The sequence below is a fragment of the Poecilia formosa genome, unplaced genomic scaffold (assembly GCF_000485575.1).
Source record: "Poecilia formosa unplaced genomic scaffold, Poecilia_formosa-5.1.2 Scaffold3, whole genome shotgun sequence".
In the NCBI taxonomy this organism is placed as follows: Eukaryota; Metazoa; Chordata; class Actinopteri; order Cyprinodontiformes; family Poeciliidae; genus Poecilia; species Poecilia formosa.
The window spans coordinates 5,660,307-5,684,491 of record NW_006799942.1 but is presented as its reverse complement, the minus strand read 5'-3'; the positions used below and the strand labels follow the sequence as shown (position 1 = coordinate 5,684,491).

At 39.3% G+C, this 24,185-nt stretch overlaps 1 protein-coding gene across 4 annotated transcripts in view; it reads left to right on the top strand.

Annotated features, from left to right (window-relative positions):
* Nucleotides 1–22,018, top strand: part of nrg2a (neuregulin 2a) — an 83,288-nt gene extending 61,270 nt beyond the window's left edge. Inside the window, exons 4-12 of one of the 4 annotated variants that reach the window (XM_007556833.2) lie at nt 2,678–2,740; nt 4,478–4,598; nt 8,293–8,351; nt 11,843–11,866; nt 13,240–13,342; nt 13,874–13,997; nt 14,082–14,209; nt 15,721–15,942; nt 18,006–22,018. In XM_007556833.2, the coding sequence (XP_007556895.1) occupies nt 2,678–2,740; nt 4,478–4,598; nt 8,293–8,351; nt 11,843–11,866; nt 13,240–13,342; nt 13,874–13,997; nt 14,082–14,209; nt 15,721–15,942; nt 18,006–18,660 (1,499 nt within the window). In that variant the 3' untranslated portion in view covers nt 18,661–22,018. Of the gene's footprint in view, nt 1–2,677; nt 2,741–4,477; nt 4,599–7,836; nt 7,914–8,292; nt 8,352–11,842; nt 11,867–13,239; nt 13,343–13,873; nt 13,998–14,081; nt 14,210–15,720; nt 15,943–18,005 lie in introns of all 4 variants that reach the window. The other 3 variants (XM_007556816.2, XM_016673984.1, XM_007556824.2) reach the window with 3 other exon arrangements.
* Nucleotides 22,019–24,185: the final 2,167 nt, after the last annotated feature.

Sequence of the window (24,185 nt, the reverse complement as noted above, 5' to 3'; positions counted from 1 at the left end):
ATATATATATATATATATATATATATATATACACATTGTCTTATATCAATAAAGGATTGTTGCATGTCAGTCAAAAATCTTGCCACGTTTGAGTGGAATAAGTTCAATAAAGGATCACTGCACCAAACACGGCTGCTGTTATTTTACAGAAAATAATAGGGGTGATGTTTATTCATCTGTGACCAAAGCAAGCTTGGCTGCTTTACCCACCCTCATCACATTTTAAAGTAAAACTTTCCCCATACTTTTAGCAGCTGATCTATTTTCCAAGAATTGTTATTCACTAAAAAATAATAGACTTCAGCAGTTAAAATATTGCTACAAAAAAAGAAAAATCACAAACTACATACACGAATGAATTGCAGAATATTTGAATTATAATACATTATAGTGTTATAATGTACTATCTTGTCATTCTCATTATATTATAGCAGTACAAGTATAACAAACTCAACTAGTAATTGTTTTGGCAGACTGCTTGAGTAGATCCCACAGTCAGTTATAATCAGATGTAAGTTTCATTTTCCAAGCAAACAGTTTCCCTCTTTCTTGTAATCAACAAAAGCAGTATGGTACGCCTCTGTCAGGCAGCTGACTGGCAGTGTGCAGCATTATGACGGGAAGGAGCAACTCTCGAAGCGACTTCGAAACTTTATGAAAACTTTGTAACTCCCTCTCTCCCCGTGCTCTGCCCCATCCCAACATCAACAGCTGCTGCTCTGTTTAATGATTCACCCAGCTTGTTTTGCTGTCTTTCCACTAACACATTTTAGAGCCAAACCCCTAGGAAAGCTTTCCAAATTTAGCATTGGAGGGTGCGTGCAGTCCTTCGAGGTGTCTCAGTCCTTACCTGATCTTTTTATCAGGAGTTTTACCTGGCAGGACGCAAACCGAACGAGTCAGGTGAAAGTGAAGCTAGCTCCAATCTGCTGCCGAAGCTGAAAGTGTTTTCCCATGGAAGTGGCAGCGGATAATGCCGAGGGGTGTGCTGGTATGAAAATATTATTGTGTTTTGTTAAACCCTGGAATATGGGTGACAGTGAAGCTTAGGAGTTTAGACATGTAATCCAGTTGCAGCTGAGATGTTGGCCATGAACCACACATTAACTAATCTAATCAGATCAAACCTGCCGTAAACGTATACCTTGGTTTATTATTTGGGTGGATGTTTATTGGAGTTAAACCTGAGATTCTTTGAGTGTGGCCTGCTCTGCATTTTGAGAGTTGAGCAGAGACAACCTTACTGCTTTGCAAGGCAGTTGTACTTTTTTAATTTTCTTTTTTACAAAAGTTCTGTGTTTTCTGACTAGAAACAAGAGCATTGACTTAGTATAAGTTTGATTTACTTTGCTTACTAATAGAAGAACAAACCTTTCTAGTTTTTTTTTTTTTTTTTTAGTCAAAGCAAAACATCTCTACCTTCTTCTTGAAATAATAAAGAACGAGAAGCAAGAGTTGTGAAACCTCGCCGTGGAGGCAAACAGACCCAGAGGCCTCGCTGAAGAAATTCCTTGAGCGATTTCTTGTCACAGCACTTTGCACAGCATGAGTATCAGACTACAGATATGTTGGAGCTATTGACATTTTTTTTTTTCTCGGTGCAAAGCATCAGTATCTCCACCAGCAAACTGCAGCATCGAACTTCAGGTACAATCACATGTCAGCATCTGATATGCGAAGCACAGCCCTCTCTCCTCAAACCCAATCCTGCCATGTTTTACCTGTCCCCGTGTTTTGATAAGCAGACTTCATCCCAGGCATGTTATGTCAGCTCAGTCAGAGGAAGGGGGATTAAGTTCAGATGCATGACATTTCGGGCCATTCCAGCGAATTGAGTCAGTGCATAAACAACTCCTACGTTATGTCAGGGAAATATTTATCTTTCTTCGTAGAAGCTTCTTGAGATAGTGTCAACACTGCTTAGAGACACAATTACATCTGAGGCTGAGCATCAAAGAGTCCCTTTGGAGATAAAAGTGTGGTTTATAAGTAAATCACAGAATACTTGTAGATATACAGGACTGTCACTCTGATAAAACTGTCCCAGAAGTGCATATTTAAAGAAATACTAAGCATGACCATTAATCATATCTTTTATTCATATTTTGACTTGGAGAGATTGCATTAGGGTAATCTTTTTGGTGACTATTAGGAAAAAGAATTCAGCTTCATAAATACAGCAGCCTTTATGCTTTTGTCACCACAAATAAACACAAGTTAAAAGCCTTAATATAAGTCGCAGTGGCATGAATTTTACTTCCCGGCGTTCAGTTTAATTAACTGATATCGCCGTTCTTGCTACCTCTACTATCAACAATGTTTTCCTTTTTGGCGCCTAACTCCACAGTACAGCCTCCCACACGCCACAGCTGCGTGCACACAGACTTGGCAGAGGTTTAACGTCGGCTGCCCGGCCTGACACCCCCGGGAAGGGAGGGGACTAGGCTGAATGCGAGAACCTCCAGGCCTACAACAAACCTGCTCTACCACCTGAGCCACTTGGCTCTTCTTCCATCTGCTCTAAAAATTATTGCAACTAAGCCAATTTTTTATTTCAAATCTATTCTTTTCTATTTGTCATGGTTGGTTGTAGCTTTTTTTTTAACAGAATCACTCAGACATGTTAATAAGTTTATTGTACTTGTTGTAAAATTCTGGTTTCTTTGTTATCTTTCAGGCGTGGATTGTACAATGAGCAACTTCTCTTGCAGCACCACGACAGAAAGGACAAAAGGAACAGGTGAGTACATGGAATAATGTACACCAAGTATGAAAATCTTTGGTTAATGAAGGACAGAAAGGTTAGACTGACAGGAACAAGAAGGTCGGCTTCGGAGGAGGATGCTCGTGGAGGTAAGTGTTCCAGGTTTGTTCTTCGAAACCCTCTTAGAACTTGGACGATTTCCGAGGAAGTAACTTCAGAGAACGCAAAAGGAGAAACTCAGCTGGGTTTCTACAGGAAGACAAGTATACACAAAAGTATACTAGTAGACTAGTAACATAGAGGGCAACAGAACTGCATCATTCCCTTCCTGAGAAAAGAGCCAGGAAAAGCCATGGACCCCAGATCTGTGCTGGCGCCCTGCCTTTACAGATGCCTCTTGGTGGCTCAGAAGATCCAGATGGTGGAGAAACCGTGCAGCTGGTGATCATGGAGTCATCTCTGCTTGATTTTGGGCAAACAGAAGGTCGTGCTCTTAGTTTTGGAGAAAAAAAGCAAATGGATAGCAGTGGGACTGAGGTTGGATTTTATTAAGGCAAGTTGAATATCTTAGAATGGCACTTGAAGGGCAAATCTTTTACAGAAAACCATGCCTTCTGGCCGAGTTAATAATTTGGGTCTGGAATTCTGTTATGCTTGTTAATTTTGTTCAGTGGTTCCTTGGAGAGGTGAAGTAGTTTAGTTCCACATCTTTCAGTCCATTTGCTGGTGAACTATATGTACGTTGGCGTGGGATTTATGTGCATCTTCGATCAATGGAAAAAGTTGACTCCGTGAATAAGGATTAGAATTGGTTATGAACCTAATTGTGACTTCCATTTCCTGACTGAGTTGTTCGTTTTCACCATTACTTTGAGGATGGAAACCTGAACTAAGCATAACTTTTCCCATTGGGGGACACCATGAAATCTACACACATTTTGGACGTAAAGGTTGGTTATCTTGCTGCCGGATGGGAGTATTTTTCTTCTTGAGAAATGAACCAACAAGACTTGGGGAAGCAATTATTCATAGATAGGATTATTTTTGAAGAACCCAGTAAAACGTATCAAGACATCATTGACCAGGACTTGGAATACAGCAAGGGCATATCTGAGTTTGAAGCGTGTCGCTGTCTGAGTTTCAGACATGCAGGTGAGGTGATAAGTTTTGTGGAGGTCTTTGTTGGAGAATGTAGTGGTGCAATGTACTGATCCGAATGCTGTGGAAATGAGAGGCAGTGATTTGGTTGAGACCGTGGTAATCAGTAGACTTGGGGAGCAATCTTTCTTTAAAGCAGACCTAATTTCAGATCTTGAAAACTTCAGATCTAATCTCAAGTTTTGAGAAACTTTATAATTATCAATTCATACCCAGTTTCCTTAGGACATAAATACAACGTGACACGGGTTGAAGGCTTTTTTCACATCTTTGCCAACATGTGTGGGGTTTCTGTGTTTATTAAACTGAATCATTTTTCATGTAAATATTTAAAGATCATTATTTATGGTCAAAATATGGACAAAAACTATGATAAATGGCCATGCTTAGTTCTTATTTAACTTTGTACTTGTGATAGATTTATAAAAAAAAAAAAAAAAGATTTTCGTAGAAAATACACTATTATTTCCTAAAGAACTCTTCCACGGTGTCTGGATCACATGACTTTTTGCGCATCTTTACAAGTTTTGACAATATTTCTTGCGGTCTGGGAATGCATGTGAAAATGTCTTAACGTTGTCTTTTGTTTCTTTTTGTTCTTTTTTTTTCTACTAGTAACCACAACGCTATCTCCAGGCTCAGGCCATGCCCGAAAATGCAATGACACAGAGAAGGCCTTCTGTGTGAATGGCGGCGACTGTTACTTCATCCCTGGTATAAATAAGATGTCCTGCAAGTGAGTTTTCTTCCTGGTGATATTGATATTCCCCGTTTTTATTGTCAGAGTTTGATCTTTACAAGATGTTTTGCTGTATAATAACATTCTTGCATCATATTAAAAATTGTTTTCATCGTTAGGTTGCAGTTTTCTTTCAGCAGCAGTAGTTACACATCAAAAAAAACAAAACTCAGTTCCTCTAATCTGCCACCTGTTGTGTATTTTAACGCTAATAATGGAGTGAGGCGGTGTGTGCTTACTCTTTTAAGTCTTGTTTAGTGTAGAGAAGGGCTGCACATTGAAAGCCCTTTTAAAATGTCATGAGTCACTGGTTTAGTAGTGAGCAAATATTTATGCCTGTTCGAGGCCCCCAATGAGATAAATACAATCATTGCTTACATTTGAGAGAAGGGATCAAGGCCAGTGTGCAAGGATGTGTTTAACTCTGTATCATTGCTTTTTAAGTGGAAAACGGGTTGACTTTTTCTAAGAAACAACCGGGTTTTTTTTTCCTCCCTCTGACGTTTAGATTTGAGTCTGTCTGATGCTTACGGTCAAGAAACATTAGTAAGGATGGTGTGTAGGAGAACATAAACAAGGAGTTTTCTGATTGTTTTCATCAGACATTTTTATTTTTCAGCAGCTGTTTACTCATTCAGGTGATCCTCAAATGTTTTCTCTAAACTTTAATACATTTTCTAATTTCAGGTTCTGAGTTGGTTAATCTTGGGTGGATGTCTTCTGATCTGTTGCAGCACCTTTAAAAAAAAAAAAAAAAAAAACTACTCCAAAACTATTTGCTTATTCCATGATGAAGTTTTGCTGTCAAGCCTGTGATTTTAATTTAAGTTTTTGTTTAGATATATTTGCACAATGTGGCTAGATGCAAATGCATGCTTTTTATTTTCAGATTTTTAAGTAAAAAAATATTCTATCAGATGCAATTTTACTTCCACTTCTCCAGTACCCAATATATTTGTTTACCACATAAAATGAAAAATAAATAAATAAAAAACACAAAAGCTTGTGGTTGTAAAGTCACAAACTATGAAATGATTCTAACAAGGCATTGTGTTTTTACTTGGAAAAAATTCAGATTTTTATTATTTCTAGTTCATGAACTGGTTAAATGAAAACAATATACAATCCAATGTGAGTTGCATGCAACATCTGTTTAAAATCCGAGAAAAACTATATGTCTTTTCTTCTGGTTAGATTCTTGAAAGAACAATGCAAACCGTTCCAAATTTTGACGAAAAGCAAAAACAGTCAGTGAATACGATATTGCTAGTTTGACTTTATAAAGTAGAAACTAATATCAGAAAACAAATTAATCTCCCTCCAAAGGTTGTCGGGCATTACCGTGCAGATTTTTTAGGGAGCAAAAACTGTCACATAAGTCTGTCAGTCGGTTTGACGTGAAGTCGAAATATTAGCAAGGCTCTGCTGCCAAGTCGGCCAGAGGAAGAACGTCTAAACAACCAGTGAGGACACGGCTGCAACAGAAGTTTGATGGGCTGTGTACAAATCAGAGGCGGCCATAACTCAGCCGCTGCAGCTAATTCACTCACGGCCGGGGCATAGGTCCAGAAACGTTGGATAATGCAGGGAAGGCCTGCAGCAATTTGTTGTCCCACCGCCACTTCACTCGATACCGACCACGTTTCTCTTTGGTTATAACTGAGAGGCCAAACAATCAAGTAGACAAGTCTGTTTTTTTTTTACACTCCTCTCCTTCTCATTGATGTGTAAGGTTTGAAAAAGTGAGGTTAATTAATAAACTAAATATATTTATGTCTAATCAGAGAGTTTTAAAATTGAATTTTTGAAAAGTGTGGCTGGCATTTTGTATTCATCTCCCTATGCTCTAGTAAAGGTTTAGGTTAGGTTTCAGCCTCATGCCACATTTATGCTCTATTTGTAATCTATAAACGTGACACAGGAGGTTTTACTCTTAGGTTCAGCTCATTACAGTGAGCTGGACACAAATTAACACATTTGTACCATCAACTTTGTCTTCCTTTTTCTTCCAAAATATGTTTAAAATCTATTAGAACAAAAAAAAAATAACTGTACATATTTCTACCTCACTCTGGGACTGAAGTATCTGCAAACAGCAGATCCTTCCAGACAAGTCCAAACCCATGCTAATTTGCTTATTTCGTTCTGCATGTAACAAGTTTGGTTTTGGTCCCGTCCCAGAACACCGTTTCTGTTTTCTCTTCTAATTTTTTCTTAATTACTCAGCAGGTCTTTTTGTTTTTTTTCTAACTTTCAGCCAAGTTTCCTCAGCGTCGGATTGGCCAGTCTTTTGTTACTTGTCGGTAAAATGTTGGTGGCCCTTTGAGAGGCCCGCTGACTTATCCTAATGGGATTATAATGAGGAAGTATGGTCAACACCCTTGATCCTGGAGATAGTCTGTCTTCAGCTACAAAAACATTAAGCTACATGCTATCATCATAAACCATGTAAAATAAACAGTCCAATATTAGGAAGCATCTATGTTTTCACAAATTCCAGTGAGAAATTTAGAGTTTACTTTCATCTGATTTGTTGTTACAATAATAACACTCTCACATTTGCAGGTTGTGAGCACAGCTACTGGGATTCCAAGAGGCTTTACAAAGGAAAACCTCATTAATCCATTTTCAGCTTTGTTGCACAGGTTTCCTCCGGTTGATTTATGGATGAAGACTTGCATGGGGATAAACGGGGGACTATCAGAAATCAGCTTTTGTTTAATAATAGCCATTTGTTGAGTATTTTGCAAAATATTTGTGTTTGTTTTATTGATATGCAGAGGCTCCAATAAGTATCCAGAGGCCCTTTTATATGTGTCGGGTTTTTGAGATGGAAAAAAAGTCAGACCATGATAATGTCACTATCAGGAAAAAAAATTTAAATTGGCATTTTAGTTTTCTTGTAGGAAAAAAGCCTCTATCCCTCACCTCTGACTGGGTTTTATTAATGTATACATTTTCTATAAATGCATCAAAAAGCACAAAACTTGAATTAAAGAGCACGAGTTTACATTTAGAAGGAATATGCTTTTCTTTTTTTTTAAAATAATGTCACTTATTAGGTCTCAAAAGCCCGGCTTTAAAACTGGATATGATCTTGAGAGCCCTTCTTTTTATTTTTTTCCCGTACATGTTGTGACATGTTATGCTACACAAATGAATGCCTTGAAATGTGAAAATGCACCCCACTCCCTGTGTTTTCCTTTTTTCATAACACATGTCTGCTCTTTCCCAGTTGTCTGGCCGGATTCTTCGGTCCTCGATGCTCGCAGAACGAGCCCCTGCGGTCGTACATGCCCTATCCTAATAAAAGTATGTCCACCTGATATTGAGCAGCTGAGAACAGAGATGCAGTTGTCCCTGGATTCTTCCAGTGGACTCCTGTCACCCCGACCGTCTCGCTCTTTCTCCTTCTCCTCCTCCCTCTTAGGTCAACTTCGCAATGAGCTGTGCACAGCACCATGCACACAGTGGTTTCGTCCATGGGGAACACTCTCCCTTTGCTGTCTATAGTTTTGCTGTTGTTCTAATTCTGTGTCTCTCTCCCTCTCTCCCACCCCTCCCCCTGATTTCCCCCCCTTTTTTTTTCCTTACACATGCTCTTCCTTTTCACTCCACTGTCCCTCTGTTTTCTTCCTTTTTTTTCCTCACTGATCTCCTCCCTCTGTTCCTTTGGCTTTCTTCCCATCAGGTGTCCAAATGACTTTACTGGTGATCGCTGTCAAACCTACGTTATGGCCAGTTTCTACCGTATGTCAACTTGTCTCTTCTGTCTCTGTGTCAGACTGTCCTCATGTGATGCATGTGCGCTGGGTGTAGAGAGATTGCGCTCATTTCCTGTTCTTACCTAATAATTATATCTGTGTCTCCTTTGATGACTCATTCACAAGCTGGCACAGATTAGTAGAGCGTGTTTCTGTGGTTGGTCAGCATGTGATTCCATGTGTGTGTGTGTGTGTGTGTGTGTGTGCGCGCTTCTCCTGCAGCTCAAAGAGCTTTGCATGTGCTTTCCCGTGGTAGATTTGCCTGCGACCTGTTGTGAAGTGATTTTGTTTTAGATGCTGCCCTGGAAGATAATTGTTTGCACATAATGAGCTGCATGTAACAACACCGGCAGGATAAACGCTAAAACACGCCTCTTTATGCAATCGGTCGCAGACATGCAAGAATGTGCAATATTACCCGAGACAGTGCATTAATGCAGAACCAGATCTGAACAAAACTTATCAATGAAAAGGCATGTGAGATACAATGTACAGCGTGTTTCAGCCTAGTGAAAGAGGGAAAACGCAGCATCTCTACTGCATTATGTCTCTCACAGAATTCCCTTGAATTTACGATTTTAATTAGCTGTATTGTCAGATGCAACATGAACCAACGTGACAGAACACTTCCCAATACTTGTTTAATTCTTGACTAATTGTACCTGCATGCATCTGAAAGCCAAGCATCGCATCCCTTCAAGCTGTGACAAGAAGCCCCCGCTCATTTCACTTTCCAGACCAGTTGATCGCATGCCGAGTTCCTCAATTACAGCCATGAGAAAATTAAAGGTTAGGGCTCCATCATTAAAAAAATACGGCTAGTTTTTGTATCTGCTAACATGCAGAACTTCAGGGGAAAAAAATGCAACAAAAAAGTGCTCATAATTGGAACAGCCCCATTGCACAAAGTGCCTTGCAAAAATATTCAACTCTTCTCATTTTGTCCTGTCACATCTGCAAACATCAATGTAATTCATTGGAATTTTATGTGATAAATCAACAGGAAACAATGAAAAAGTGTGAAGTGGAGGGGGGGGAAATGACACATTTTCACTTAAACAAAAACTGTAAGATGTTGCACACATTGGAAATGATGAATTTTAATATCTCAACTCTGCAACGTGACATTGGCAAAAACAGCCATCAACTGAAAGATTATCCCAAAATAAGTGGAAGATCTGCTGAGGACTCTCCTGGATGGATCCTGCCCTCCAGGCGTTTTCTTATGAAAACTGTCTGGAGACGAACTTCTCCTTCAGTCTGCCTGCCTTTAAAGCCGCTGAAGTGCTTTCAAGTATCACAAAAGTATTCGACAACGTTAATAAGTGATGCTGCATTACTGTTACAAACCCATGCAGCTACAGAAAACATTCTTAAGTTTTCTACGACGATGAAAACAAGATTCCTTTCTGTTTTAAAAAAAATAAATAAATAAAATTACCTCCTGCTAATCCCATTGCATACTTGCAGTCACCATGTGTTTGCAAGATCATACAGTTTCAATTTAAAGTACACAGCAGTGAGTGCATCTGCTCTTGTTAATCTGCCTGCTGATTACAGAGACCCGTCTCTGCAGTCCACGTTACACAACTCGCATATGCCGTTTGTTGTATGTTGGCAAAGAATGAATTGCAAACATCCCATCTCTCCCCCCATTGTCTCTCTTCTCCATCCTAACTACAAGTAATTTCACCTCACACTAAGCAGCAATGCACTGCGGTGGAATTACTTGTCTTTTTGGCAAAGTATTGTTGTGTTTTTTCCCCCGACTCTCGCTCACTTTGGTGCAGCTGTTCGTCTGCGTCAAGGTCGGCGTCTATTTCCTGTTGCTGTGTAGTCGTATGGAGACGGGCCAGCCTCTCTTTGCTTTGTTCCTTTGTACAACATCTTGTCAGCATGAAGAGAGACCAAAAACATAAAAGACGAGTTGATATGAGTCTTAATAAAGTGATTTTATTCACACTTATTGAACACTTCCATGTTTGGTCGCATTGTAGCCACAAACTTTGCATGTGACTGTGGAGTGGAAGCTGTTTTAGAAAAATGTTTAAAAAAGTTAAAAATTTCAATTTTAAGCAAAGATGGGAAGGGCATTTTTTTCAAACTTGTATCTGTAAAAGATTCTGATAACCATGCATCATGCTCCTTCCACATCGAAATGAGGGTGTTTCATATAAGAGCCCAATAAAACACACTACGTTAAAGTCTGTGATTGTAACAAGAGAAGATGTGACAAAGTTCTCTGGATATGACATTTTTGCAAGGCACAGTCAAAACATCTTAATTTTACCCTAAATTAAAGCTAAAAGAAAACATATTAGAAAGTGCATGAACAAAAAAACTCCCGTTTTGTGCCTACTGAGCCTTCTCACAGATGAAGGGTGCATCTCTCCTCATGAGATACAGCAGAGAAGGAGGACGGTTTCTTCTGCTCAGCCGTGAGGGCCTGAATTAATAAGGCATGTTGTCATGAGGACAGCTGGGACTCGCCTAAGCCCAAGTAAACCAACAGAGTTGCCAGAGTTATGGACTCGGCTAGTTGGTGCAACATCCCAGTGGCCTCGCGCTGCCAGAAAGCTTAGGCCCGGCAATAATTCAACGATATTATTCCAATATTGAGTACAGCTGTATTGAAGCAACCGCTGTTCTAACAGCAGCCCTTTAACTTGCCTGTTCATGTGATGGGTGTGTCGGGGAGCTGACAGTGTAGCAGTTCTGCACGGCAGAACAGTGAAAAGCACGGGTAATCTTCTGCATATGACACATATTTTCCCCAAACAGCAGCAATGAGGGTTACTATGCAACCGAAATTCAATTCCCATTCACACAGTTTGTTTATGTAACAACTTGAAACATCTCTGCAGAACGGAATTGTGAGAAATATAAAGCGGTGCCGCTTTCACTTGGTTGTACGACAAACGATGCCTCGGAGAGTATTCAGGCAAAGTGAGATAACTAAAACTAAAACAAAAAAAAAGATGTGGCTCATTCTGTTAGGAGTTAATACAAGACGGTGGCACCATCATCCTGAGGGATGCTATTCTCAAAACGGTGTATTCTTTTCCTCCAACTTCACAATTATTCTCGATGTTTTGTTGATTTGTCCCTTAAAACACAATCAAACACATTAATGTTTGTGGTCGTGACAAAGTTAAAGATTGTTGGGTTGAGACATGCAGCTACCAGAACACGCTTCATCTCTCCAAACTGAGAGCCCCAATCGTGAATGTGAAGTTAGTATTGTTGGTTTGTTTTGTGCGGTGTTGTATAGTTTAAGTTTAAAGTGTGTGCTGCACGCTTTTGTCTTGTCTTGCACAATTTCTGACATGTTTGTTGTTTCAGTTGGCTGTGTTGTCAAGTTACTTATCCGCCACTATGTACATGTATGCTCCGAGGTGCCACTGCCTTAATCTGCTCTCTTGTTTCTTGTTTTTGTTCTCGTTTCTCCTTCCATCTGTCAACCCTCTGCAATGGCAGAGCATCTTGGGATTGAATTTATGGGTATGAAACAATCCATTTTGACTCTCAGTCCTAGCCTAGCTCCCATAGTGTCCGTCAATGTGACATGCTTGTTGATTTGTACAACACATCGTCCCCCCACCCCCTTTTTTTTATTTTTTTTTATTAACCAATCAACCTCTGGAGTGATCATAACTCTTATGAATGATGAGCTCACATGTCCTCCGCCCGGCATCATTAACATGGATTCAAAACGTCCCTCCGTACATGTGATCAGAAGTTTCCACCTTATACTCACGACAGTTAGTTTTCCCTTTTAGAAGCTTGGATTTTAATTTCATTCATAACAAGCATGATGTCTCATGTTTGTCCCTACCCGATGATTTGACTCCGTTTTCAGTCCAAGTCGTTTTTCCTTCATCTCTATCTTTTTTTTTTCCTGACATGCCTTGTCTCACTTTTGATTTACATGTGATCTCCTCTATTTTTTCATTGCAATACTCTGTTGTTAGCCGCGCAGAAATGCAATGTTGAAGTCTGAATCATGATATGTGTGTTCCTGGCTCAAATCCTCTGTTTTCTAATGCATGATATTTTAATGTTTGACAGCCTTCCCTTTCCTTTCTGTCAGCTTCTGTCTCTTTTTCATTGTTGGCTTTTGTCTTCTGACACTTTTTTTTTTCTTTTACCAGAAAAGAGCTTCAGAGTGTGAGATTTTAGAATAATGGCTGGAGGCATCCTTTCAGACATCGTGCAATTATACAAGTGCATTCACGCACTGGAACAGAGGAACACTGTGTTATTGCAGAAACACCAGTATCATTTCCTCTGTGTAAAGTCATTATCAGCAGATGACATGCACCGTGAAATATTTCCCACTTTACTCCTATAGATAAACTAACTTTATTTACGGTGCCATAAACTTCTCACAAATTGGCATGATGACGAACATGGCTGCCGGAGAATGAAAGACGGAGCCTCCTATGGGAGGAGATGTGAGAAATCTATCACATCACTTATCAAAGCCCCCCGTCAGCGCAGCATTTTCTGCCTCAGCCACGCCGCACTGGAGCTCTTTTTTTTGTTGTTGTTCAAACACAAATCACTCTTCAAAATAATCATATTTAACTTTTAAATTAACTGGTTCCTATAATGTTGTGATAACATGTTTCGTTCCTTTCTAAATTCTTGAGTAGCTGTGTAGTTTTGTAAAGTTTAGCACTGCTACATGTATGATAGACATTTTAGATTTTATTGCCGCTTAAAGTATATTGTGTTTGTGTTGCTGGGAGGATGAAGATTTAGTCGACACAGGATTTAGATCTGGAAAGTACTTTGGGAAGCATCGCCTCCTTTGTGAAGCTAATTGTTTCCTGTCTTTTCTCTCTGTTGTCTCGTGGGTTTAATTTTGACAGAGGCAGAAGAACTCTACCAGAAAAGAGTCCTGACAATCACGGGTATCTGTGTGGCTCTGTTGGTGGTGGGCATCCTGTGTGTGGTTGCCTACTGTAAAACCAAGTAAGTTCTGCAGATGACATGTTAATGGGCCTATGTGTAATCTGTGTAATTCAGCCAATGGGTTTTAGTGAAAAGATTATAAAAGCTTATCATAGGATTAAGTTTATATTCTAAAGGACATATATCATCACTTTTTTTCCCTTCAGTAATGCACATGCTTACAACTGAAAATAATTGAAGATGGTTATATCTACTTTGTGCTAAGAAATTGAGAAAAATGTTTTCTAGAAAAAAAAATATATCTGGCATTAGGCTGACTAGAATGCAATAGAAAGTAAAGACTTCATGTTTGACATGCCAAGAATTTTTTTATTTTTTATTTTTGACAAAATGTGCTTTTAAAGTAACCCGTCTGATTTGAAAAACAATGAGTAGGTCACTATAAATATATATATTTTTTTCATTTATGTCATACTAATAAGCTTTAAAATATAATACGATCCCTCTACTATGCAGTTTTATGAATAATTGGTTCTTTTGTTAAATTGCAAGCTTAACATTAAAAAATACTAATAAAAAATCGTTCAACAGGAAACAAAGAAAGAAGATGCACAATCATATGCGACAGAACATGTGTCCCGAACATCCCAATCGTAACCTTGCTAACGGACCTAATCACCCAGGACCCGGCCCGGAGGAAATCCCTATGGTGGATGTGCGTTGCTATGACAACATAAACACGTCGAACCAAAGTTTTCTCTCTTTTGTACTTCTTAATCTTTTGATTCTATTTTCACAGTACATATCAAAGAATGTCCCCGCAACTGAGCGAGTCATACGGCCCGCGACAGAGCGATCGTTCCCAGCCAGTCACGCCTCTTCCAGATCTCACAACTCTTCCACACGAGCCCATTCATCAACTCAAAGGTAAGCAGTCATTATGTGTCACGCTGTGTGTGTGTCATGTTATGCCTTCTTGGACTGATGTGATGTACTGCAACAAAAATTCATCCTTTGTGACTAATTTTTGTTGGTCCACTCTTTCTCACTGTATTTCTGACTGCTTGGGTTAGGTTTTATTTCAAATTTGTTTCGATAAAATCTTCTTACTGGCCTGTCTCTGTTGTGTGAGAGCCTTAGACTTTCTCTTGTCCCAGAGTCTCTGTTTGGAGACTTTTGTTGCCTGTAATCGTCACTAGGTGTCCTCGGTTTCCCTCGGGTTCTCTCAATCTGTTTCCTTCGTGTCGTCTTTCCACCCGTCGGCTGTTTCTGCCAAACTCTTTTCTCTGCTCTCCCAGCATCTCAACTCAGAGGAAGTCTGAATCGGGAAAAACAGAGGATGCTTTTCAGATTTCCATTTTTCACAATGTCCCTTTGATTTTGGCGTTTTTGTGGTTTTCAGTTTGTTTGGTTAGTTGTTGCTCATCCTGCTTTGTTGAGATTTTGGCTAGTTTTGGTCAAATAAAGGTTTTCAGTTGTTTATCTGCCTGTGCATCAACATGCCATTCATGAAATAATTAATATGATGAAGTGTTTGCCAACATACAAAATGCATAAAGTGTTGAAATGGTTATCTCATTTATTATAGAAAAAATGCCATCCAACCAACTTGAAAAAATAAACTCTTGGATTATGCCAGACATTGATCCAAAACACACCAACACGCTATCAACTCAGTTTCTGACAGGGTAGGGAGAAAACAAGTTAAATGATGGTTTGGTGTTGGCCTAGTCAACACCCTGAGTTAAACAAACTGTAAACAGGCAATCCTTGTTTGAAAATCTTCATTTTTTATCGAAGCAACAAGCTATTGTTTAGACGAGTGGGCCAAAATTCGCCCACAGCAATGTAAGACCGATTTCCATTTATGGTAACGTTTTCGTCCCAAATACATGAAATCACCATTTGAGAAATGACTTTCGTATATATTCTGGTTATCGATGTCTGAAATTTATGTGACAATCAAAAAAAAAGAAGAAAAAAAAAGAACTGTGATTAATTTGTTGTGATTTAAGATTATATAAAACAAAATTGTTTACTTGGTTGGTGAATTCAATTGATTAGAAATATATTTTTTTAGACAATAATAAAATTGTGAGTTAAGCTTTTAATGTTCATAAGAGATAAAAATTTTTAAACTTTTAGAAAACACTACAGATAAATTTTTGCAGCGTTGAAATAAGCCCATCTTGTTTAGCCTACAGGAATATCACCACCATTAGTTTCTACTGGTCAGATCAACTGCAAGGGAGGAGATTACGAAATCAAATCTTTGGTTTTAACACACATGAATTAAACCGAAACACTTGCGCCTGTGGAAACAGTAAAACGGTTCCCTTTGTTCTCCAAAGACATTCTTCAGCGTCTACAAAGAGAGAGAAATATATCTCGGGGACACTTCAGGGTGTGTGTATGTTAACACCTATTTTATTTGACAGACATGAGGAACGGACATGGAGCCTGGAACGCTCTGAAAGTTTCCTCTCTGACTCGCCGGGAATGATGTCATCGTCCGTGGGGACCAGTAAATGCAGCAGTCCTGCGTGCATGGAAGCGCGGGCGCGGCGAGCTGCTCACTGTGGTTACACTGATCCCCATCGGCCGGGGCTGCGGTACGGGGACTCGTTCGACTCGCTGGGAGACTCTCCGCACAGCGACAGGTGGGAAAGCGAGGCCTGCCCGGCCGATTTGGCTCTCGGTCTGCAATAAACCCGCTGAAAAGTTTCCCCTCTCTGCTGGCTCCGGGTCCACCTCGAGAGGCCAGCGAGGGCAATCAGTGGAAACTGACACACAGCAGGCATGATGTTCAAATATGCAAAGGAAGGCAGAAGTTAGGAAAAGTGCTTATGTCAGTGGGAACTCTGCTCTTGCAGCTATAGGACCACTATTCCTTTTCTAATATGTTGCTCTTGAGGCTGTTTTTCACTTGCTGCTTTTGTTTTCTTTTTTTTTTCTTATTATTTTTTAGTAAGCCACGTGCCAGTCACAAAAGACGATAATTCTTCCATAAAAATAGATGAAGCTCAAGTTAGCACAAAGGGAAAACCTGACAAGGGAGGAAATTTGGCTTTCATCAACTCTGCTGTAGTCTATATTTATCCTGTGCATATTTCTTTATATTGTAGGCACCAAGATACCAATCTTCTTATGCAGCTCTGGGCATGGCAGACAGTAACAGCCTTATCTTCTGAAACATCAGGCTAGTCGCCTTAGCATGAACGTTCTGCACAGCTGCTCATACACAATGGACTTTCTAAAGTATTATGCTTTCATGTCTGCCGTATACATTTTATTCAAAAAATCTGGTTTTTATGTACAGTAAGTCACTTTTTATGGTTTTTGCTGTAAGCTGAATTTAAATTTGCTGGCAGTGTCAATGACAAAAGAGCCAAGCAACAAAAAAGGTCCTCTTCTTCCCTATGTTCTGATGTCTGAAATTCTAGTGGAAAAATGTCCATTATTGCTTCCAAATGCAAATTTACAGCTGTTTGGCTGTACGTTTCATCCAAGTATCTGACTTTTTGAAGAATCAGGTATCAGTGACATCGATGTATCTATTTCAACTCCTTCCATATCTTGCAACCTGCCATGAAAACCTGATGCATGCACTTTTAAGGTATATCAAAGTTTTAAAACCTTACGAGTTTCAAACAGTATGTTGTTTTTTTTTTTTGTTTTTTTTATCTTTATATTACCAGGTAAAATGTTTGAGAATCATGTTTTAATCAGAAAGCCTGACTTGGCCAAGAGGCTGTTAAAGGAAAAGTGCAAAAACACACAAATAAATGGGAACAATATGGAACGGTCCTGTAAATCATTAAAATGGAATCAGGGTTACAAAGTAAAATAAATCATCTAAGAAGGAGGATCATGTGTATATGTTACTGTGACTTAAACTCTGTTTAATGGGATCCCAGAGAAAGTGCCAGAATGAGAAGAAGTTTTTGTTTTGTTTTTATGGAGCGTAGAATAATACAAGTCCTTCTCTTCTCTACGGACTGCTAGCTGGCTACATTACACCGGCCTAATTACACTTTAAATCTTTTAATCAAGTTACAGAAAAAGTTTGTGACTGATCGCTAAATTGTTCCACTTTAACAATGTTTATATTTTTTATTCCTGCCTAAAGCCATAATGCAAACGTTGCCGTAATCTGTTAACGAGGAAGATGATAAATGCTGGAGATTTATAATCTTCTTTTTTTCTAGCTACGAAAATTATTATAGACAAGAACTTTTATTTTTATACAATGCAGATCAATATAATATATGTGTATTATTGGATCCAACTGTTAGCAAAACAACAGCGATCAGGAAAAGCAAGGTCACTGGGGAGCTGTTTTGAGGCTGAGCAGGATCGTTTCCAATGAAGATGATTTCATCATCAACAAAAGTGGAGCCAGCTTGAGCAGCAAAGAGAAAATGAATCAGCCAACAATAGCATGTTTTGTCTTGAGTCAGTTGTAAATCGTAATTTAACAGATACTTGATGAGAGACGTTCTGCAGAAGGAAGTAGACTAATGCCCACCATGTATCCTAACTTGTTGATGTAAAACAAGTTGATGGAAAAGTACCTCCCACTCACTGTTCTAGTTTCTGCTCAACCTGACAATAAGGGTGTGATTTGTGCTCACTTTTCAAAATACCGTACGCTCCTCCTCCTCTGCTCTGTTCTTTGTCCTGCTCCAATCACCTGTAAATGTCTCTCTGTATTTTCAAACAGGTACGTGTCAGCCCTGACAACACCAGCCCGCCTGTCCCCGGTGGATTTCCATTACTCGTTGCCCCCCCAGGTGCCTACCTTCCAGATAACGTCCCCCAATGCCAGCCACGCCATGTCGCTTCCTCCTGCTGTCCACAACCCCTATCCTCCAGAGGATGACCAGCCGCTGCTGCGCCGCTACCAGGTGCCCCTCCATGACGCCCAGTGCCAGGAGCCCTACCGGCAGCAGCGCCGCACCTACCTAAAGAACAGCAGGGGCAGCCTGCCCTCCAGCCCCTACCGGCTGGCCGAGGAAGAAGACTACGAGACCACCCAGGAGTACCTCTCCTCTCGGGAGCAACCAAAGACAAGTGGGTCCAGTGAAACTGGTAGCCGGCGCTGGAGGAGATCCAGACTGAACGGCCACGTGGCCCCGCGTGGATACGAGGCGTCTCGGGACTATGGATCTCGAAGCTGCCTAACAGAAAGCGAGTCAGAGGAGGACGGTGAGAGCACTCCCTTTCTCAGTATGCAGAACATGAACGCCGAGCCCTCCACCATCTACAGGCCGGTGGACAGTCGGACTTCTCACTCATCAGGGTGGCACAGCGGGCGTGGCAACATGCATACAAGACTCACACAGTCGCACTCCAAACCGGACAGTACGCCCCATTAAAGAGTGACGACGAACCAACGAAAAATCAATATAGTATAGACCTGCATCTATAAGAAATATTTTTATTTTATATAACTGACAGATATTCTAAACAAATGAAATATTTATTTTCATTTTAGCAAAAGTTGTCTACTAGTTAACAGCAAAGAATTTTTTATAGGGAAAACTCTATTTATATGTACATTTTGATTTACAGCATAAAAAAAGATGTGCCAGTTTTTTCACAACGTTAAAAAAAAAAAAAAAAAAAATAGAGTAATATTGTGGTGCCTTTTGCTGTTTGCCGATGCCAGAGGGCCAGTGGAGGTTTTTGTAGCCTTTCTTATATGGACGCCTCATTTTTTATACACATTTATGTTCTTTTGTTCTGTCTGATTTTTTTTTTTCTGTCTCACTTTCTTTCCAAAAAAAAAGGCATTCTTTGAGAAGTCTGTCCCCACTGGAGCATAACCCCTTCCATGTCACGCAATATAAACCACTTCAACATAAAGTGTGTGTTTACATTAATATGATTCGTCCTGTAGGGTTTGGTGGTTCGGGGATGTAACAGAACGCCCGATAAACACAATGTAGAATATTTCTGACGTATGTGCCCTGAGAGACGGAGAAAGAAGATGGTGATGTTTGGGTTGAGTGCGGGTACAAATGAATCTGTGTGAGTGTAATGTCGCTTGCATGCTTTCGTGAATGTTGGGGCAATTATCATGTCGTGAGGTTAAGGAGATTAAGGATCTCAAGAGAGCTGCCACTGGCCCCTTCCCCTCTCCCTCCCTTTGTGTAGGTGGACAGGTAAGGCTGGGTTGTATTATGCAGGTCATTGCTTAATGATGTGTTTACAACTATCTGGCCCCAAGTCTTCCCTTATTCTGTCCTCTTGAAAACATCCTCGAACGAGGTCAACAAACGCCTAGCTGACGGGCACACAGGGGGCATACCGACGTAGGAGACCAAAACAAAAGATATCATCTGTTTTCGCTCAAAACGACTTCTCCTCCCACATCTCATTATCATTCTGTTCCCATTCTGTTTCTGTGGCTTGTTTTAAAGGCCACACAGTGTCTCAGGATTTCCACATAACCCCACCCCACACACCCACTTTCACCTCTCCCCACCCCTTTGAGTAAGGCCTACCTAAGACGACGGTTCTCGGAAGTTGAGGACCTGGAGGTAAACACGCAGTCTACCAGTCCCACGCAAAGAACAGGTGAAAGCGGCTCTGTTGAAGGAGAGTGAAGACGATGCAGGGAATTAGCTGTGAAAACTATGGAGGATCATACAATGCAAAAATATGCAAACTTTACATTTTGCTGTTTGACTACATCATTTTCTAAGAGGTGACTGTAGTGTGTTGTGTGAGCAAAAAAAAGAGAAAAAACTCTGTAATGCCTGTAGAGTAGAATGAGAAAAATGGGTACCTACCTGAGTTATTTTTGAAAGCCATTATGCAGACATCTATCCATTTCTTTTATCCATCCTTTACTTGCTCACAGAACAACTGTGTCCGTGACACAGGATTTAATTAGACCACTCCACGTCACACATAGGTTCCCAAATATTGTCTCGTCTAGTAGTACTGTGTACTGCTTTGTCTGTCTGACAGGTTTCATCATTTTGAATTTAATCTGTAAATGATCGTTTTTACCAAGGTGCTCATATATTAAGCGACGTCGGCCTCGTTTAAAGTAGAGATGTGCCAAGAATCAAACTCAGCTTGCCTGGAGACTGTTCAATCAAATACTCAAACTGACTTTGCAAAACTAAAGGAGGCGACATGTGGAGATGAGTGGGGTCAATAGAGCGTTAGTCTATTTTGTTAAACATTTCAGCTCTTTTCAGTTTTATTCTTTTTTCAAGCTAAACAGCATTTGCAGGAAATCCAGCAATCTGTCTTGTTGGCATGTCCCGTGCTATATGTTTTTTTATGGCATGAGACGATGTGCGTGGTGAAGGTTTCGCCTTAAATATGCTCCTTACCTTGGTACACAGACCATCTGTAACCAGAAACCAGCTTTTACAAGTCAGGTGATGCTATGACTGACTTGCTTGATGAGTTAGAGGACATTGACCTCAAGTTGACCTCAATCCCCTTGATCCATTCATAAAACACATGGAGAGAATAAAATAGTTCTACCTATTTTCATTATCAATAAGAGTTTGAAAAGGAAGCCTAAGGAAGTATGTAGATGTAAGAAATTATATAAACTGAAACTATTTTTCCTTGTTGATTTGTTTTTTTTTTTTTCATGCTGCAAAATTAAAGAGCAAGTATCACCCAGATGCTGGGGATTTTTCTCCCTCATCACCAACTTGTACTTTTGCACTTTACATAGTTTCTTACCCTTTTTATTAATTATAGGAAAGAGCCGTCAGGTACCGGACATCAGTTGGGGACTCTATTAGAATATTTATTATTTAAAAACAAATCATGCAAATTTTGGGGTATTATTCGACATATTTTAGGACTCGAACAAGAAAGCTTCTATAGGTTTTCTTTTTCTCAGTGAGCAGCATGTGCTTTATACATCCTCCTTCCAAAACATCCAAAGGTCACCCAGTCCTCTCTCAGCAGTGTGTCCCAGCTGTAGACAAGATTAAGAGAACTTCATCCCATTTGTGTCCAGACAGTAATGGCTGTAATATCATTTTTTTTAACTTCTACATGGATTTAAAAAGAAAAAAAACCCTAAACAAATATAAATTTTAGCTCGTTTTTGTCACATCAGGATAAAGATCTAAAATTGTGACTTGTAAAGAAAGTTAATTTGTAATCTTGAACATCACTGGGATGCTTTTTACACACTTTTTGCTTTCCCAAAATGCCCTTTGCCTTTTCAAATGGCTGTTACAAATATACACACTTCTCCAATTGCATAAATGGCTACTTTGCTTAGTGAGGACCTGACAAAACAATGTTTTGCTACATTAGCAAAGAAGCTTAATGACTTGGAGTTGATTCCTGTTGATACCAGGACGGCCGAACACATTACAGAAAATATTCTCTGGATTTCAGAATCTTAAGGTAATGGTTCACATTGTCTTGGGAATACACACAGAGACTGGTGTTCATACCTACTAATGCTAAGAGCGCTGATCACGCCAAGTACTAACAGAAAATGCTAAGTCCAGCTTTAAAAGGTAACGCCATCTCAATATCGACTCTCTATATGATGAAAACGCATAAAGGAAAAAGTCTAATTAGAAAATCTCTTATCGGTGCATCTCTACTTTAAAGGGACATTGTAAGAAATTAAGCCAACGATCACATATCACAGCTGCTCCTTTTTTTCTTTTCAAGAAAAACTGAACACTCAATTGTCTCGTGAATATTGATCCACAACTGTCAAAAAAAAAAAAAAAATTGATCTGCAATTTGGAAAATGCACAGAGGTATTGTTACAGACAGTGATTTCTGGTCACGCCTCCATCACAGCTTCCAGATATTTCATCAGGTTTCTCACGTCTGGGTCGAGTTTTGTATGTCTGAATGAGATGAGAGATGACTCCACACCTCTAGTTTAAATGTGACACCCTCTTCACTTTACCGATCCTCTCACATAGTTGAAACGGTACCAGGCATGTCCTGTCAGTCTCTTCTTTTTTTATTTTTTTATTCTATGATTCCCCCACCCATCCACACCCACACACGCACACACACGCACACACGCACACACACACGAACACACACCTGACCCCGCCCCTCGCTTGAAATGTTTGAACACCTCTCCTCTGCATGTCTTTGTGATCAAGGTTAGATGGGTGCATGGATACTGAAAAAAATAAATAAGGAAGAAAAATAAAGCAGCAGACAATTATTTTCGAGTCAGTGAAGGTGTATTTCATTTAACATTCAGCAATAAAAAGGAATCCTTACCCCCCCTCCATGTCATTCCTGAAATATGCTAGAAAAAAATAAGTTAAAAATGCGAGACTGTCATAGATTGTAAAATAAAGTAAAAAATGAATCCACCTGTTCATATGAAAAATAAATCTTTATTCATATCATTTTATGTTGCATTTATTTCTGAAGAGCGCTTTTCTTTCCTTTTGGCTCTCAGCCCGAAGGCTGAACTCTCTTTGGGCATGTTGTTGCGCCTCTCAGGGGTGCACACATAAAACCTGAAGGTGAAAGGAAATCTGTTTAATATGGCGGTTGGGGCTTTATAAATTATAGTAAAAGGGTTGTAGTCTGAGATGCACAAAAACAAGAGCCAAATACCATAAATTTATTTTTAAAAGGTAAAGAATGTGCCTTCGGGCTCCTTAATAAATAATCAGACATAAATTGGCCTTTTAAATAAATATAAATTCTGACAATGGATATTTTTCATGTGCCTCATTGAAGAGATAAGGAAAATAAGTAAATAGAAGCTGTCTTCACCATTTTACTCTCTAATTTACCTATGTTAATGTCACTTAAGCCTTTAGCTGTCGTTAGCATAATGGATTGTTTTTTTTTTGTTTTTTTTATCCATTATGCATTACTACAAAAGATCCACTAGATGGAGACAAAGCAAACATCAGTCTCAAGGGTACAACTGGTCTTCTGTATGCGGAGACATTTGGGTTTTTGTTTAAAAACAAATGATTATTATTAGTATATTATTTTTAAAGTTCTGGATTTTTGCTGATTTGTTTTCATTTGGTTTCTTTTACACATTGATAAATGTGTTGGCCCTATTTAGGTTTACAGTGATGTAATGGCTCAACATAAAACGATATTTGGAGATTTAGGGCATGAATGGCACATTTTGTATTTCCAGAACTTAATTTATTTGAAATGATACAAACATGTGTTCTATTGCAATTATTACTTGTATGCAGTAATTTTCTCAACGTGGAATAATAACAAAAAAAAAACAAACAAACAAAAAAAAAACACCAGAAAGATATGCCGTCATTGCCAGGAGATAAAAAAAGAGAATATGATCCCACACACAAAAACCATTTAAATTGACTGTCTCTCTAATAAAAATGACTGAAGGGTAAAAAAGGAGACCATTTATACTCCTTGAGCTTTTCATCCCTTGAATCCACTGAGTGCTCAATAAATTAATTGCGACTGCATGTGACCGACCAACACAGGAAGAGTTCTGGAGGACTTGCAGTGGTAATTGCAGCAAAAGGAGTTTTTCCTCAGTATGTAATCTGGGTGGTTGCGTTCTTATAATATGATAATTTACCTTCCATTTAATTAATTTTCTTCACATAAAATTCCATTAAGACACATTGCATGTGGCTGTAATGTGACAAAACTTGGACATTTTTATGTGTAAAGAGCACTCCATTTCAAGATTATGATTTTTTATTATTATTTTTTTTTAATTAAGTTATTAGCCTTAGGAAAATGCCTTGCGAACATAAATAGTATTCAGAAAAAGTGATGGTGTACTTCCAAGGTTCATCAGCTGAAAGTTGATTTAGCAAAGATGATGTTCCTAACTTTTGCATTCTTTGGTTTCTTCTGCTTTTCATCATTTCCATAGTTGTTTCAGTTTGGTTAAAAACGACTAAATTAAACGTTGACA